This window comes from Salmo salar, chromosome 27 (assembly GCF_965601325.2).
Source record: "Salmo salar chromosome 27, fSalSal1, whole genome shotgun sequence".
Classification (NCBI taxonomy): domain Eukaryota; kingdom Metazoa; phylum Chordata; class Actinopteri; order Salmoniformes; family Salmonidae; genus Salmo; species Salmo salar.
In genome coordinates this window covers 19985001-20002562 of record NC_138317.1, presented here as the reverse complement: position 1 = coordinate 20002562, position 17562 = coordinate 19985001, and the positions used below count along the sequence as shown (strand labels likewise).

The following is a 17562-nucleotide window of genomic DNA, read 5'->3' as shown; positions in this document are numbered from 1 at the left end:
TTTTTTGTGAACGTTTATCGTGAGTAATTTAGTAAATTCACCGGAAGTTCTGAACGTCACATGCTAATGTAAAAAGCTGGTTTTTGATATAAATATGAACTTGATTGAACAAAACATGCATGTATTGTATAACATAATGTCCTAGGATTGTCATCTGATGAAGATCATCAAAGGTTAGTGCCGCATTTAGCTGTGGTTTGGGTTTATGTGACATTATATGCTAGCTTAAAAAATGGGTGTCTGATTATTTCTGGCTGGGTACTCTGCTGACATAATCTAATGTTTTGCTTTCGTTGTAAAGCCTTTTTGAAATTGGACAGTGTGGTTAGATTAACAAGAGTCTTGTCTTTAAAATGGTGTAAAATAGTCATATGTTTGAGAAATTGAAGTAATAGCATTTCTAAGGTATTTGAATAACGCGCCACGGGATTCCACTGGCTGTTACGTAGGTGGGACGATTTCGTCCCACCTATCCTAGAGAGGCTAAGGCACTGCCTTGCAGTGCTTGAGGTGTCACTACAGATCTGACACGGTAGCCAGGTGTACGGTTTTCCTTCTGATACATTAGTGAGGCTGGCTTCCGGGTTAAGTGAGCAGTACAGCTTGGCAGGGTCGTGTTTCAGACAATGCATGGCTCTCGACCTTTGCTTCTCCCAAGTCCATACGGGAGTTGCAGCGATGGGACAAGACTGTAACTATCTATTGGATACCATGAAAAATGGCATGATATATCTTCCCTGGAGGGCCAATATAAAAAAAATGGACGAACGGTTTGTTCTAAAATGCTTCCCTAAAGGTAAAGGTAGCTGTTCAGAAAAAACAACTCAAGGGTCTGATGTGCAATATTTCCCAAACAAAACAGTTTATTACATTGTTAGAAAAAACAACAACAGGGAAAAACATGTGTACTCGTACTGTACAACTTCTGTATAACATAGACTATCCTATGTTCAAGTGACTGAATGAAAACATGAACTACCAATATCTGTCTATGGCTCATCATGGTAGTGGACTTTTGCCGTTATTTATTTGTTTATTGATCAATATTGAAAAAGAATGATTCCAAAGCGCAGTTTGAGGTTTTGTTATTTGTGAAAGGCTGAACTTCGTACTGTACATGGTGCTGGTGAGGACATTTTTTATGAATTTATTTAAACAAGGAATTAAACAGTACATGAATGGAAGTAAAATACATACATTATTTACCTTTGTGTTAGTTGAAAACCAACACATTGCTCTGTTTGTCTACCTGAATCTATGGGTATGAATGGAACAACATGAATTTAACAATATGGTCATTTTAGAAGGTTGTGTAATTTGTCTTCGGGACAGCACTTGGGCCATGATGGGCCACTGATCAGTTGAAAGGCTAGCTTAAAATCAATAGCAGCTGTCTTAGAATGCATAACATCAGATAAGCTCTCTCCACAAAAAACGATGCATCAGGCAAAAATATGAAAAGCTAGAAAAATATCTATACAGTATTCTAAATGACATTTGCCTTGTCTCTGTTTCTCTTTGGTTCTGTGGTGCGATGAGGGAAACATGTGAAGACTTCCATGTATTACCACTCCTGAACTGGGTACCTCATGTCTGTCTTGCTGCTGCTAGAGATGCAATGTGTTCCGGAATGTGTTCCGAGCTTCTGTTTGTGTTCCTCACGGCCCCTTGCTGTAGCTGGATTTCTTCCCCCCACTCATCATATAGAGAGGTGGGGGCCTGCCTATACAGTTTGAGGGGTCACAATACCCTGGGGCTCCTGTAGCTCCCCTGGAACCAGAAGCACCTGGGCTACCGTTAACACCGTCTTTACCGGGAGCTCCATCTTTACCGTCCTTCCCGATGCCAGGGACGCCAGCCACACCTGAGAGACAAAGGATGAGGGAGATGATGGCAACAGGTACTGAACAACGCCTCGTCATGTCTATGTGTGACCAACTGGGTTCAAACCCAGGTCTCTTGAGCGACACCCGACTGTGTTAGCCTGCTGAGCTAAAGCATTGGCATAAACTTGAGGAGCTAAAATATTCAGGTGTTAAGATAAGATAAGAATGGGGGGAGGGGTGGTGTTACCTTGTGAGCCTGGCTCGCCTGGACTTCCTGGGATTCCCACTCCGTTTTCTCCCTTATGTCCTGTATCCCCCTTTACACCAGCGTCACCTACAGAGAAGAGGAACATTTCCTTTCACATGTTGACATTGACTGTCTGAAATGGGCTATTATCACCACAGGAAGTATTTATTTGTGTATTTTTGTTTGTGTGTAGGTGTGTGTGTGTGCGCGCGCGCGCGTACGTGCGTGGGTGTGTGTCAACAAAAGGGGTGCAATTAAAAGGATTTAGCAGAGAGGGATTTTGCTGTGTTGTCTGATTTAGCCCTGGATGTGAATGCATGACTCAAGCCCATCTACAAAGAACAAACTGTACAAACACACTGTATAAGCTCTTTCAGAGCACTAAGCAGGGTTGGGGAGGTTACTTTCTAAATGTAATATAGTTACCTGTCCAAAATTGTAATCAGTAAGTTTTGGATTACGAAAACTCAGTAACGTAATCTGATTACATTCAGTTACTTTTAGATTACTTTCCCCTTAAGAGGCATTATAAGAAGACAAAAGTGTATGTTACAAATTGAACCACGTCTACTGCAGGATAAATCAATGTTAAAGTTTACATAGCTGGCCATATGTGGATGTTACATATTACTTTATGGGTTGGATTATGTAGGCTTCTTCTAACCCATCGCTTTCTACAACATATAATAATACGATTAAATCATATCTTTACATTAAAAACCAAAGTCTATCAGAATTCCAGTCATTCTAATAGATGTTATACCCCTTGATCTTCAAGAATAGGACTTGGAAATATGGAAGTATAGACTAGCCAAATTGTTTTACCTGAGCATAACCCCAAAACTAAAGACTTGTTTGCCAGCTCTACTCTGTTGTTTATGATTTTGTTGTCATGGAGGACTGATTGGGCTCATTGATTCGAGTTGAAAAATAAATGCTGTGCTCAAGGAATGGCATGCTTTGAGCACTACTGAAAAGTGCTATTTACATGTGAAAAATGAATGCCATATGCTGCATTTGCTATAGGCCTATTGTTAACCTTTTTGTTGGTGACACTTTGATATCTTGATAATATGCAGCTGTTTAAAGGGCAAATCCACAGATGAAACAATTACTACTCCCTTCACAGAACAGCGCAAACTGGCTCTAACCAGAATAGAAAGAGGACTGGGAGGCCCCGGTGCACAATTGAGCAAGAGGACAAGTACATTAGAGTGTCTAGTTTAAGAAACAGACGCCTCACAAGTCTTCAACTGGCAGCTTCATTAAATAGTACCTGCAAAACACCAGTCTCAACATCAACAGTGAAGAGGCGACTCCGGGATGATGACATTCTAGTCAGAGTTGCAAAAAAATGCCATATCTCAGACTGGCCAATAAAAAGAAAAGATTAAGATGGGCAAAAGAACACAGACACTGGACAGAGGAACTCTGCCTAGAAGGCCAGCATCCCGGAGTCGCCTCTTCACTGTTGACGTTGAGACTGGTGTTTTTGTGGGTACTATTTAATGAAGCTGCCAGTTGAGGACTTGTGAGGCGTCTGCTTCTCAAACTAGACACTCAAATGTACTTGTCCTCTTGCTCCGTTGTGCACTGGGGCCTCCCACTCTCTCTATTCTGGTTAGAGCCAGTTTGCCCTCTGTGAAGGGAGTAGTACACAGTGTTGTATGAGATCTTCAGTTTCTTGGCAATTTCTCGCATGGAATAGCCTTCATTTCTCAGAACAAGAATAGACTAACGAATTTCAGAAGAAAGTTCTTTGATTCTGGCCATTTTGAGCCTGTAATCGAACCCACATATGCTGATGCTCCAGATACTCAACTAGTCTAAAGAAGGCCAGTTTTATTGCTTCTTTAATCAGGACAACAGTTTTCAGCTGTGCTAACATAATTGCAAAAGGGTTTTCTAATGATCAATTAGCCTTTTATAATGATACACTTGGATTAGCTAACACAACGTGCCATTGGAACACAGGAGTGATGGATGCTGATAATGGACCTCTGTACGCCTATGTAGATATTCCATTAAAAAAATCTGCCGTTTCCAACTACAATAGTCATTTACAACATTAACAATGCATACACTGTATTTCTGATCAATTTGATGTTATTTTAATGAACAATTTCTAAAGACATTTCTAAGTGACCACAAACTTTTGAACGGTCGTGTATATATCCAAAAATGTATGTAGCAACTACATATTGCCACTTTAAGTCTATCAAAAGTGTGCGAGTTTGAACATGTGTCCATTAGGCCTATGGATGTATTTTTTTATCAACATGAATTAGAAAGCACCACTTTTATTCCACAGACTGGGATCTGCACTGTGCAGCTGTTGCAAGAGCGCATTTTTCACTGGCTGTCCAGTGGTTTCAAAAACAATGATTGATAGGCAGTTTAAAGTTCTTGAATTCAACCATTATTTGGTTCAAATACAACCATTATTGGGTTCAAATACACCTTTAGATTTGTGAACAGCCATCCACAACAACCACAATCCGTAAAGCTCAAATAGCTAAATGAGAGAGCAGCAGTGTGATTCACATCAATGCGCTATGTAGATATCGCCGTAGACTACATCACAGCTGTCATCCTTACCTCCAAGCGTTTATTCAAATTGGATAATCTTTGGATGCCGACAGCAGTCGCACCATTGGAAGACAGCTTGGACTGTACCCTAAAAAAGCCTATTCCTGATCTTTTCCTGCGATCCATTAAACCCATTTGGTGTGTCTTCATAGTGGTCTCTAACTTCTGGTCAGACTCACTCAGGTGGAACAAACTTAAACTTGCGCCTTTTTTCAATGCTGATTTGAATGTCATTGAGAAAACAGAGAGGTGTCCAAATCTCCTTTCTAAATTTTAAAATCATCCTCGAAGTAATCATCTAGTTTTTAAAAGTATCACTAACATGATTACAATATTTTTGCTGGTAATGTACATGTAACTGATTAGTTACTGTTTTTTTGTAATCCCTTACATGTAACGGATGACATGTTATCCGTTATTCCCCAACCCTGGCCCTAAGCTACTGTACTGTGGCGACAATGAACCTGGAGGCCAGACAATGCAGTATTTCTCAAAAATATTGAAATAGATTTAAATAGATTGCATCCGTCAGTACGGCTGTGGGCCCTCTACAGAAATACACTATAATGGACAAATAGAAGGTCTAACTATTTGTACTGTGTCTATACTTTTCTGGTTGTAGTTTCTATGTTCTCTACTGTACACAATGAAATGGCCAGATCCAAGATGGCCGAAGTATTCCATTGGAATGATCAGTTCTTTATACATTTCACCTTTATCTAGCAAGTTATTGATACATAATTCCCCCGTTATCTTTGACCATCTTTGGGTATCCACCTAGTCCTACCTTGTTTTCCAGGTGTGCCTGGTAACCCAAAGTATCCAGGTGGTCCCTTCATTCCCATCAGTCCTCTGGGACCGGCCTCTCCTGCAGTCCCTGCTGGGCCCGGTGGACCTGCAGGGCCCCGTAGTCCTGCCATGCCAGGGGCCCCGATCGCTGCTGGTTTCTTTAGGACCTCTTTCTTAAACTCTGCTAAGTGTTCTAGATGGAGAGAATTATTCAAATGTCAGTTGAACAAAGCACCCTACATGGCAGTCTGCCTTAAATGATTGTTACAGTGTGTAGGCTACACAATATTCACGTACCTTCAACAATTGCTGAGCATAGTTCGCGAAGTTTGATGTCATTCATTTTAGGACCCTATTGGATTTGGAAGGGTGAAAAGTATATTAATTAACATCAGTGTGTTTTACAGTCGTCCTTCACTTGCTTGGAAGAAGGTAATTACAGGTAGGCCTCTAGGCCCAGGTTAAAGGCAATTACAGGTAGGCCTCTAGGCCCAGGTTAAGGGAAATTACAGGTAGGCCTCTAGGCCCAGGTTAAAGGTATTTACAGGTAGGCTTCTAGGCCCAGGTTAAAGGTATTTACAGGTAGGCCTCTAGGCCCAGGTTAAAGGTAATTACAGGTAGGCCTCTAGGCCCAGGTTAAGGGAAATTACAGGTAGGCCTCTAGGCCCAGGTTAAAGGTATTTACAGGTAGGCCTCTAGGCCCAGGTTAAAGGTAATTACAGGTAGGCCTGTAGGCCCAGGTTAAAGGTAATTACAGGTAGGCCTCTAGGCCCAGGTTAAAGGATCTTACAGGTAGGCCTCGATGGCTCAGGTTAAAGGTAATTACTGGTAGGCCTCTAGGCCCAGGTTAAAGGTAGGCCTCTAGGCCCAGGTTAAAGGTAGGCCTCTAGGCCCAGGTTAAAGGTAATTACAGGTAGGCCTCTAGGCCCAGGTTAAAGGTACTTACAGGTAGGCTTCTAGGCCCAGGTTAAAGGTAATTACAGGTAGGCCTCTAGGCCCAGGTTAAAGGTACTTACAGGTAGGCCTCTAGGCCCAGGTTAAAGGTAATTACAGGTAGGCTTCTAAGCCCAGGTTAAAGGTACTTACAGGTAGAACTCTAGGCCCAGGTTAAAGGTAATTACAGGTAGGCCTCTAAGGCCCAGGTTAAAGGTACTTACAGGTAGGCTTCTAGGCCCAGGTTAAAGGATCTTACAGGTAGGCCTCGATGGCTCAGGTTAAAGGTAATTACTGGTAGGCCTGTAGGCCCAGGTTAAAGGTAATTACAGGTAGGCCTCTAGGCCCAGGTTAAAGGATCTTACAGGTAGGCCTCGATGGCTCAGGTTAAAGGTAATTACTGGTAGACCTCTAGGCCCAGGTTAAAGGTAGGCCTCTAGGCCCAGGTTAAAGGTAGGCCTCTAGGCCCAGGTTAAAGGTAATTACAGGTAGGCCTCTAGGCCCAGGTTAAAGGTACTTACAGGTAGGCTTCTAGGCCCAGGTTAAAGGTACTTACAGGTAGGCCTGTAGGCCCAGGTTAAAGGTAATTACAGGTAGGCTTCTAGGCCCAGGTTAAAGGTACTTACAGGTAGGCCTCTAGGCCCAGGTTAAAGGTAATTACAGGTAGGCTTCTAGGCCCAGGTTAAAGGTACTTACAGGTAGGCTTCTAGGCCCAGGTTAAAGGTACTTACAGGTAGGCCTCTAGGCCCAGGTTAAAGGTAATTACAGGTAGGCTTCTAGGCCCAGGTTAAAGGTACTTACAGGTAGGCCTCTAGGCCCAGGTGATCCATGTAACCCTCTCTCTCCCTCCAGTCCATTGGCTCCCTGGGGACCAGTCAAACCCTCATGACCCGGCTGCCCTGGTCTACCATTTTCCCCGGTATATCCCCTCATGCCCTTCTCTCCAACCTAGAGGTGAGTGGACAACACAACACGACTTAAATGTTAACTGTATACCATACTGCATTCAATTATTCCACCAACCAACAACCAACCAACCAACCAACCAACCAACCAACCAACCAACCAACCACCCCCAACCAATTGATTAACCAACCAATCAACCAATCAATTAAACTGTGACATTGTTCTGTACCTCTCCTTTGATCCCAGGAACACCAGAAGGACCCTATAAAACAACAATAATCGACTGAATTAGGACCATTGTAGTCACTACAAATACAGGGGAATACTAAAGCTAGATCAAATGTATCTCTCAGTAGAACATATACCTGGTCTCCTTTGACTCCAGAATCGCCTGTAAGACCTGGATCACCCTGAGGACAGAGGTTAGACTGTCAATACAGATACTGTATCTTACAAAAGACTACTGTCTCATTGTTCACATGATATATTGTATTGATGTGAATCCATGGACTTACTTCACTTCCCTTTGGGCCAGTGGGGCCAATAGGACCCTAGGAACAAGACACAGGAAAGCAGAAGTCATTCAAACCCCTTCATCTACAAACTGACAACTATTACTAAAACAATAAACTACTACACATCAGGACTCACTTGGTCCCCCTTGTGTCCAGTGTGACCCTTCAGTCCCTTTTCGCCAGTGTCACCTTTGTCCCCTTTGTCACCCTGCATGCCTGTATCACCTGTGACCCCCACTGGTCCCTGCTTTCCGGTCTCGCCCTGGGTACAGGGAAGCAGGATCAATAAGACTCATGGTTATCATTAAAGGCAATCTAATAACTGTGGGTTTAAAGAGTTTAGCTGTCAGCTCATTGTTACCATCAGACAGGGATTGTTATTGATGAGCAGTATGCATGGCAATCATAGTTGAATATATGAATTAAAAATTACTACAGTCATGTAGATTTAAAACAGACTATTATAAACTGTTGAAATTGAATAAAATGTAAAGAATTGTCAACTTACAGTAGTTCCTTTGTCTCCTGGTTTTCCATCTTCTCCTGCTGGTCCAGTTGCCCCCTAAACAAACGACAGTCTTTTTAACCTGCATCTTCAGCACCATCAGTAGAATATAGATCCACAATCATGGCTATCAGTGTTGAGTGCTAGTAAACACTTAAGTGTGACATTTGATACTCACTGTTTTCCCAGGAACTCCGATTGATCCTACTGGTCCGTCAGCTCCTGTGTCACCCTGCACAAAAAGCATACTGTTTACAATAGACAAACACAAGGAATGAAACTGTATCCAAGACACGCACGCACACAGACACACACACGCACACATTTTACCTTGGCACCTCCAGCTCCAACCAGCCCCTGCTTTCCTGGGAAGCCCTGCAGAAACAACACACAAGATATCTTCAGAATACCGTACAGTATATTGTTCTTTTTGAGAACATTACAACATAAGGGATGGACTACTTCTTTGTTGTGTTGTTTCTGTTGATTCTGTTTCCCCTGCTTTGACCTCTGACCTGTATAAATGTTTTATTAATCTGGTCTGCAGTGTGGTTTGACTGGATGGCAACCAACCTCTCTATTGATTTTCATAGCTTTTTCTTTCCTTTTAATACCAACAAAAGGTAATCTAATTTATAATTATATTCTTAGATTAATTATATTTATTTTAAACAAGCGTCAAAGATTAATATTAGACTCACTGGAATTCCGACCATACCCCTGATTCCTACAGTCCCAGGAATGCCAGCTTCTCCCTGTTGGAAAGATGACAGGTATGTTCACAGGATAACAGATTGATTTCTTGACAGATCGTGTAAGACTGGATATATTCTCTTTATTTAAACTGTACTAACTAAGTATACTAATCTATATATACAGATGAAGTTGGAAGTTTACATACACTTAGGCTGGAGTCATTAAAACTCATTTTTCAACTACTCCACAAGTTTCTTGTTAATAAACTATAGTTTTGCAAGTTGGTTAGGACATATACTTTGTGCATGAAACAAGTAATTTTTCCAACAATTGTTTACAGACAGATTATTTCACTTAAATTCACTGTATCACAATTCCAGTGGGTCAGAAGTTTACATACACTAAGTTGACTGTGCCTTTAAACAGCTTGGAAAATTCCAGAAAATGATGTCATGGCTTTTGAAGCTTCTGATAGGCTAATTGACATAATTTGAGTAAATTGGAGGTGTACCTGTGGATGTATTTCAAGGCCTACCTTCAAACTCAGTGCCTCTTTGCTTGACATCATGGGAAAATCAAAAGAAATCAGCCAAGACCTAAAAAAATAAATAAATGGAGATCTCCACAAGTCTAGTTCATCCTTGGGAGCAATTTCCAAACACCTGAAGGTACCATGTTCATCTGTACAAACAATAGTACGCAAGTATAAACACCATGGGACCACGCAGCCGTCATACTGCTCAGGAAGGAGATGCGTTCTGTCTCCTAGAGATGAATGTACTTTGGTGCGAAAAGTGCAAATCGATCCCAGAACAACAGCAAAGGACCTTGTGAAAATGCTGGAGGAAACAGGTACAAAAGTATCTATATCCACAGTAAAACAAGTCCTATAGCGACATAAACTGAAAGGCCGCTCAGATAGGAAGAAGCCACTGCTTCAAAACCGCCATAAAAAAGCCAGACCACGGTTTGCAACTGCACATGGAGACAAAGATCGTACTTTTTGGAGAAATGTCCTCTGGTCTGATGAAACAAAAATAGAACTGTTTGGCCATAATGACCATTGTTATGTTTGGAGCAAAAACGGGGAGGCTTGGAAGCCGAAGAACACCATCCCAACCGTGAAGCACGGGGGTGGCAGCATCATGTTGTGGGGGTGCTTTGCAGCAGGAGGGACTGGTGTACTTCACAAAATAGATGGCATCTTGAGGCAGGAAAATTATGTGGATATATTGAAGCAACATCTCAAGATGTCAATCAGGAAGTTAAAGCTTGGTCGCACATGAGTCTTCCAAATGGACATTGACCCCAAGCATTCTTCCAAAGTTGTGGCAAAATGGCTTAAGGACAACAAAGTCAAGGCATTAGAGTGGCCATCACAAAGCCCTGACCTCAATCCTAAAGAAAATGTGTTGGCAGAGCTGAAAAAGCATGTGCGAGCAAGGAGGCCTGCAAACCTGACTCAGTTACACCAGCTCCGTCAGGAGGAATGGGCCAAAATTCACCCAACTTATTGTGGGAAGCTTGTGGAAGGCTACCCGAAACTTAAACAATTTTAAGGCAATGCTACCAAATACTAATAGAGTGTGTGTAAACTTCTGACCCACTGGGAATGTGATGAAATAAATAAAAGCTGAAATAAATAATTATCTCTACTATTATTCTGACATTTCACATTCTTAAAATAAAGTGGTGATCCAAACTGACCTAAGACAGGGCATTTTTACTCGGGTTAAATGTCTGGAATTGTGAAAAACTAAGTTGAAATGTATTTGGATAAGGTGTATGTAAACTTCCGACTTCAACTGTATGTACAGTAACCATAAAACGTAGACTGACCTTAGCTCCATCCACTCCAGGGAGTCCATCCATGCCGTCTGCCCCAGGAGTACCCTGTAATCACAGTTCATCATTGACCACAACAACAACAACAGCAACAAAACCTCAGCGTCATAATCACACTCATAAAAAATAAGAGCAATATTACAAAATATGAATTGTTCAGATCAATCTAACTATACAACTAACACTACAAAAGGATCCTGCATCCATCTGATGACTTATTAGTAAGGACATAAGATCAATTTATGTTGTATTGTTTGTATACTCACAGTGTCTCCCTTTGCACCAACAGGACCCTGATCTCCCTGAGGACCGATGGCTCCCTGAGAAACGCCCATGCAATGAACCATGCAACAATTTAGGTGAACAGAAAGGCTTGGAACAAAACCATATTTAGAAAGCCCAGTAAAAACACTAGAGATACTGTAGAAGAGAGGAGATACTCACATCATCACCTTTTTCTCCCTCCAGACCCTGACGTCCACGAATGCCCTCCATACCCTAACAGAAAACAAGTAGTCACTACAGAAGATAATGGCAGACATTTTTGGAAAACACCGTTCAGCCCTAGGTATTGTAAACCACAGTCTGTCCTCCAGTCATTGATTGAAAATGGCAGTTATAATTGACTGAGTTGATTAAATGAGTAGGGCTTACAGGAGAACCCGGTGGTCCGGTGGGTCCTGGGATGCCGTTGAAACCAGGAGGACCCTGAGAGGAGGAGACAACAAGGATGGTGAGTTTAAGACCCTAAACACTAAAGTAGGACATTTACAAGACTTGTAGTAAATATTGTTTTAAACCCTTACCCTGTCTCCTTTATCTCCAGGACTACCAGGAAAACCAATAGCACCTCTTTGTCCCTGGAATGCATTACAGATGTGAAAATGTATTCTATTTAATAGGATTCACAGTGATGCACAGCAAAAACATTAAACAGTTATAAATGGCTGGTTGTATGACCAATTTGACTTGAAGCAAAAAATCTTATGTATCATCTCTGAATGTGCATTTTGTGCTTTAGGCAGAAATCCTATGTAACATTATAGTATGCTCAAAATACCAATATCCGTGAGAGGCAGAAATGTTGGCATGCTCATTACCTATGTTCCGCTTGGAACAGGAGAAAATAGTTGTAGAAAAAACAAAAGAAGTGACTGGGATTTTCGATATCAGACAGTGAAGTAGAATGTCAGCCTGTATGTGTTGGTATCTTTCAGAGCAAGGACGGTTCTTACATCATCTCCCATCTTGCCTGTTAGGCCCTGCACCCCAGATGGTCCTGGCTCACCCTGTGGATTAGCAACATAGGAAAAACACAAATACTCACATCTAGCGATTTGTGTGCTTGAATAATCAAACCTAAGCACCCAATGTACTTAAGCACATTGTCAAACATCACACTTTTTCACTAAACATTAGAATTGATTGCTTGTCATACCTTTTGTCCAGCTTCCCCTGCAGCTCCATTATCACCTGGTAATCCCTTGTGTCCCTGGAGATGACATAACAATCCAGTTCAGACTGAATATCATCAACTATCAGAAGCTCACATTGGTGGTTCATACAGTGATTTTCCTCCTACAATGTAAAGCGCTTTGAGCGTCTGGATAAGTCATACATCAATCCATGAAATGATCAGATACTGGTATCAGAGAAAACCAATGGCCACAATGGTGTGAATAATGATAAGGGATCTGGTGCCCAAAGCCAGTGTCTGTCACTAAGATTCCTCACCTTCATCCCTGATAGCCCTGGGTTTCCCTGTGGTCCAGCTGGACAGGCAGCAGGGCACTGCAGACAAATGTAGACAGACACAGATATAACATTATCACTACACCTGCAGGGGGTCTCACCTCCTCGATAGCCACTGACTGAAGAACACTATAGCTACCAATGTTCCACATGCAGATTTGTCAGAATGAAATGGCAGCAACAACAACAGTGTCTAAGGGAAGTGTGAATTAAGCTGAAGTGTAGTTATTACAACAACATTAGGCTGAACCACCTAGTCCCACCATCTAGCAGACCCTGTGAAAGTTGGTTTAACCATGAGAAAGATGATAAAAAGAGACTCACATCATCCCCACTCCCCTCAGCTTTTCCAGCCCCAGGTGGTCCCTTAAAGACAACAGAGTGAGTGACACAGTACATCTCTTTATGGAGTGACATCTAAAGCAGAGTTTAGATGTCCACAAACACTACAGTAAAGATCTCCAGTGTTTGAGGCTGTGCAATCAATGTCCATTAATGCAGAAGTGATACTGATTATCACTCTGCGTCAGGGTTAAGATGCCACCCTAAAAGACGGAGAGAACTCTTATGACAATATTGATCAAATAAATAGTTCGGTTAATTAATGAGAAAGACCAAAGAGACAAAGCCACAACAGAGAAGAACATCGGTCAAGACTCCAAGTCAGAAAAACAGAGGTCAATTCACACAGAGAGGATACAGATGTGGAATTCACCAATTTCAGGTTAGATCCAGAAGTCAGAGGTTAGCATCAGTACTTACCACAGGTCCAGGTGGTCCTGGTAGACCAGCGGGACCAGGGAGACCCAGACCCCCTCTAGGCCCAGGGGGACCCTGATAACAATATGGACTGTTACAGTTAGATATGAAACACACAGAGAATGTCCTACTGGACACCGAAAAGTCTGACATATCAGTAATGTATGTTACAAAATCGTCCGCAGACTATCAAAAGGAGCAATGATAAAGTGCACTATGACTGCTATGACACGTAGTGCAGAATTCCAAACATATCCTGTATGTTTTTATTGCTGGATGTGTTCTGTTTAATCAGTCATTACTATAATCATTACTATGTGATCCTTATTTGAACACTGACCTCAGGCCCAATGTTCCCCTCGTCTCCTGGAGTTCCTGCTTTCCCAGGTGGGCCCTGTAAGGAGCAACATACACAAGTTATGTGATTATTCTATAGCCCGTTAGCAGGGCTCGATTAAAATACTGTATGCTGTCTTAATGCTGTTTAGAACACGGGGTGAAGATGATGTAACGATGTTGAAGAGTTTGTAGTACATACGGGGGGTCCAGCTGTCTCAGGGCCCTGGGAAAAGAGATAAAAAGCGATCAGCTACATCATGTTATTTAGCTATAGAAATGAAGTGGTCTGACATGTTTCACGGCTTGACGGCTATAAATATCACAAAATGTTCCCATTAATATATAATGATCTAAAAATAGTGAATACTTACGGGAGAGCCTGCTGGTCCAGGAAAACCTTGAAGTCCCTGTTATTAGACACAGAACAGTACAATATTAGTTAACATTGTCCCCTGCAGTTAAAGTTATTAGCAACATATTGTTTCTTTAGTAGGTTCCGTGAAGAAAAATAACTCACTCTCTCGCCCACAGGTCCTCTTGGGCCCATTGAACCAGGTAATCCCTTCATTAAAAAGAGGAGAAATCATTGATCTACAAACTAAAACATTCTCTCTCCACTAGTTTGAATTCTAATAATATCAGTTGAGTGGTGGAAAGATGCTGTAAACGGTTCAATGGCCAAAGCTAATATATAAGGTGATAGAGAACAACCCTGTCTTGCTCCACAAGGCAAAATAGAGGTTGAGTGTGTGACAGGTAGTGTGTGTGGTACAGGTTGAGTGTGTGACAGGTAGTGTGCGTGGTACAGGTTGAGTGTGTGACAGGTAGTGTGCGTGGTACAGGTTGAGTGTGTGACAGGTAGTGTGCGTGGTACAGGTTGAGTGTGTGACAGGTAGTGTGTGTGGTACAGGTTGAGTGTGTGACAGGTAGTGTGTGCGGTACAGGTTGAGTGTGTGACAGGTAGGGTGTGTTGTGTGTGGTACAGTAGGAAGTAGTGATACTTACAGAAGCTCCTGGTAAGCCAGGCAGGCCTCTCTGTCCAGGCAAACCGATCTCCCCCTGGTCACCTTTGGCCCCCTGAGTTACAGACACAACAGACAGCTGAGTTACAGACACAACAGACGGCTGAGTTACAGACACAACAGACGGCTGAGTTACAGACACAACAGACGGCTGAGTTACAGACACAACAGACGGCTGAGTTACAGACACAACAGACGGCTGAGTTACAGACACAACAGACAGCTGAGTTACAGACACAACAGACGGCTGCGTTACAGACACAACAGACGGCTGCGTTACAGACACAACAGACGGCTGAGTTACAGACACAACAGACGGCTGCGTTACAGACACAACAGACGGCTGAGTTACAGACACAACAGACGGCTGCGTTACAGACACAACAGACAGCTGAGTTACAGACACAACAGACGGCTGAGTTACAGACACAACAGACGGCTGCGTTACAGACACAACAGACGGCTGCGTTACAGACACAACAGACGGCTGAGTTACAGACACAACAGACGGCTGCGTTACAGACAACAGACGGCTGCGTTACAGACACAACAGACGGCTGCGTTACAGACACAACAGATGGCTGAGTTACAGACACAACAGACGGCTGAGTTACAGACACAACAGACGGCTGAGTTACAGACACAACAGATGGCTGAGTTACAGACACAACAGACGGCTGAGTTACCAACACAACAGACGGCTGAGTTACAGACACAACAGACGGCTGCGTTACAGACACAACAGACGGCTGAGTTACAGACACAACCAAAGCCACACGTAGCAGACACAACAAAAGCTAAGTATGGTTCTGTACACAAAGAAATCTGACAAACAGCTTTATCATCCATCTGCATTGCTCGTCACCATTGCTAAGATACACCGTGGCAGTGCCGGTCAGCGTTTAACTTAATCAATGAAAGATGTGCAATTTTCATCAGGACAGACAGAGAGAGATAAGGGGAAGGCAGGGTGGAGGAGAGAACACTGATCTATTTTTGCAGTTAAATTGATTGTAAGTAATGACAGGTTGAGCTGCAGGATGGAAACAAAAGGTTAAATAAATACTTAGAGAATGAAACACATTTAATAATATGACATCTCCTACTTACAGTAGTGCCAGCACTGCCAGGTGAACCTGGAAGGCCCTGCAAGTAAAAAGAAAGACATTGGTTATCCGTTCTAGTCATTGAGAATAGAGAATCAAGAAAAGTGTTTACTGTCTGTCGAAGATGCAGTTTGAGGCAATATCCAGCATGGTAAATGACATAATGCGATGGTTCATTTTTCATTCTATATGTAGTTTGGATGGGGTGGATAGACTTACATCTCTCCCGTCTCTGCCGTCCTCTCCTTGTGGCCCCCGGGGTCCCTCAGGGCCAGTGGGACCGGGAGGGCCAGGGACAGGCTTGGGGTCAGGCTGGAGGGTGAAGAGACAACACAGTCGATGAGTACATGACAAGGACTGAAGGCCACTCTGAGGGGAGTGAAGAAATGTCTTACTCCAGCCAGAGTTTGATTGTGCCACTAAGGTAACAAAGCATCGAGGCAATCAGGCAACAGAGCATTGAAGGAGATTATTTGCCCCAAAAACACCAAGAAAAAAGAAGGTAGAAAAGATAAATACCTCAGCATTGGCATACATCTGAAGAAGCAAGAGAAATAAGAAACATGTAGAGTTAGTGAAGTAGTCACACCACCTTCACCCAAAGTGTCAGGAGAAGCTAAAGCACCTGTCCAAAAACAATAGCTGTGAGCAGAATCATATAGGCTCTATCTATGACTCTGGCTGTGAGCATATCATGCTGTCATTGACATACAGCCCCATAGTAAACCTATAGTCCCTGTAGTATACAGCGCCCCTGTACCATTTTAGTGTTGGCGTACTGAAAAGATACTGCTGTACGCAGAAAAGTTACCCTCAAAGCTAGAGGGAATAGACCATTGTCAAATTGATAGACATATTTTCATCATAAAGACAGACGGGAGCTTTTCATTCCGCAGTCTATGGGACAATAGGACTCTGCCCACTTATAACAGCATGTACTCTAATCTACAATTCTGACCCGAGGAGTCAGACTTTAATATGCTGCCAAAATGGAACCACTTTATGAAATGTGTCTAGTCCAAATTGAGAGTGAGAGCTGGCAGTATTCTCTCTGTATGAACATAAGTGCTTATTTGACATATTTATTGTAATCATGGCACTCCTACAATGGTATAACAGGCCATCCTATCGCTTCACAATTTTGCAGGTGCAGATTCACAGAAGCCAGTTAGTGAAAGTTATGTTGCTGGTCAATATGAACCTAAAACCAAAGCAAGTAAAGACCAGGTGGAGCCAAGGTTGTTGTTGTTACCTCTATGGCAGGCAGCTCCTGGCAGTTCTCTCTATTGGCTCTCTTTGGGTCGCAATGGATCAGCATCCACTGGAGTTCAAACTAGAACGAGACAATGGCCTGATATTGATCATTTAACATAGCATAGAATAGCATTGCATGGTTTAACATAACGTAACCTAGCATTTTTCAACTTCAAACACATCTTTTTTGGATAGAATCATATGACACTAAAACTATACCTATGCTTGCCTGTGGTACAGTTCTTATAGCTCTGTTTATGTTCTCTACGAGCTGAATGTGTTTAAAACCTGCATTTTCCTCAAGGGAGATTTTTGAGTAAAGGACAATGATTTTGTGGGAGTGGAACCCCACTGAGCAGCAGTTCTGCTGTGGCAGCAGCACTTTAGAATTACAGCCGTGCTCAGCACACATATAAACCCATACCCTGTATGGTAGATAACGCTTACTGTATAACATAGCACCGCTGGGGAACCAATAC

General features: G+C 42.5%; 1 protein-coding gene across 2 annotated transcripts in view; it reads right to left on the bottom strand.

The window, feature by feature from the left end:
• Positions 1–838: 838 nt before the first annotated feature.
• Positions 839–17562, bottom strand: part of LOC106588621 (uncharacterized) — a 28063-nt gene continuing 11339 nt past the window's right edge. Inside the window, exons 7-38 of one of the 2 annotated variants that reach the window (XM_014177787.3) lie at positions 17082–17162; positions 16349–16366; positions 16049–16141; positions 15834–15869; positions 14707–14778; positions 14219–14263; positions 14073–14108; positions 13901–13924; positions 13703–13756; positions 13366–13437; positions 12928–12969; positions 12586–12642; positions 12290–12343; positions 12087–12140; positions 11658–11711; positions 11506–11559; positions 11296–11349; positions 11118–11171; positions 10846–10899; positions 9012–9065; positions 8641–8685; positions 8489–8542; positions 8314–8367; positions 7942–8067; positions 7806–7841; positions 7656–7700; positions 7520–7552; positions 7186–7332; positions 5749–5803; positions 5450–5644; positions 2074–2160; positions 839–1864 (exon numbers count right to left, since the gene is read on the bottom strand). In XM_014177787.3, coding sequence (XP_014033262.2) covers positions 1659–1864; positions 2074–2160; positions 5450–5644; positions 5749–5803; positions 7186–7332; positions 7520–7552; positions 7656–7700; positions 7806–7841; positions 7942–8067; positions 8314–8367; positions 8489–8542; positions 8641–8685; positions 9012–9065; positions 10846–10899; positions 11118–11171; positions 11296–11349; positions 11506–11559; positions 11658–11711; positions 12087–12140; positions 12290–12343; positions 12586–12642; positions 12928–12969; positions 13366–13437; positions 13703–13756; positions 13901–13924; positions 14073–14108; positions 14219–14263; positions 14707–14778; positions 15834–15869; positions 16049–16141; positions 16349–16366; positions 17082–17162 — 2145 coding nt within the window. In that variant the 3' untranslated portion in view covers positions 839–1658. The remainder of the gene's footprint in view (positions 1865–2073; positions 2161–5449; positions 5645–5748; positions 5804–7185; positions 7333–7519; positions 7553–7655; positions 7701–7805; positions 7842–7941; positions 8068–8313; positions 8368–8488; positions 8543–8640; positions 8686–9011; positions 9066–10845; positions 10900–11117; positions 11172–11295; positions 11350–11505; positions 11560–11657; positions 11712–12086; positions 12141–12289; positions 12344–12585; positions 12643–12927; positions 12970–13365; positions 13438–13702; positions 13757–13900; positions 13925–14072; positions 14109–14218; positions 14264–14706; positions 14779–15833; positions 15870–16048; positions 16142–16348; positions 16367–17081; positions 17163–17562) is intronic. The other variant, XM_014177788.3, reaches the window with a different exon arrangement.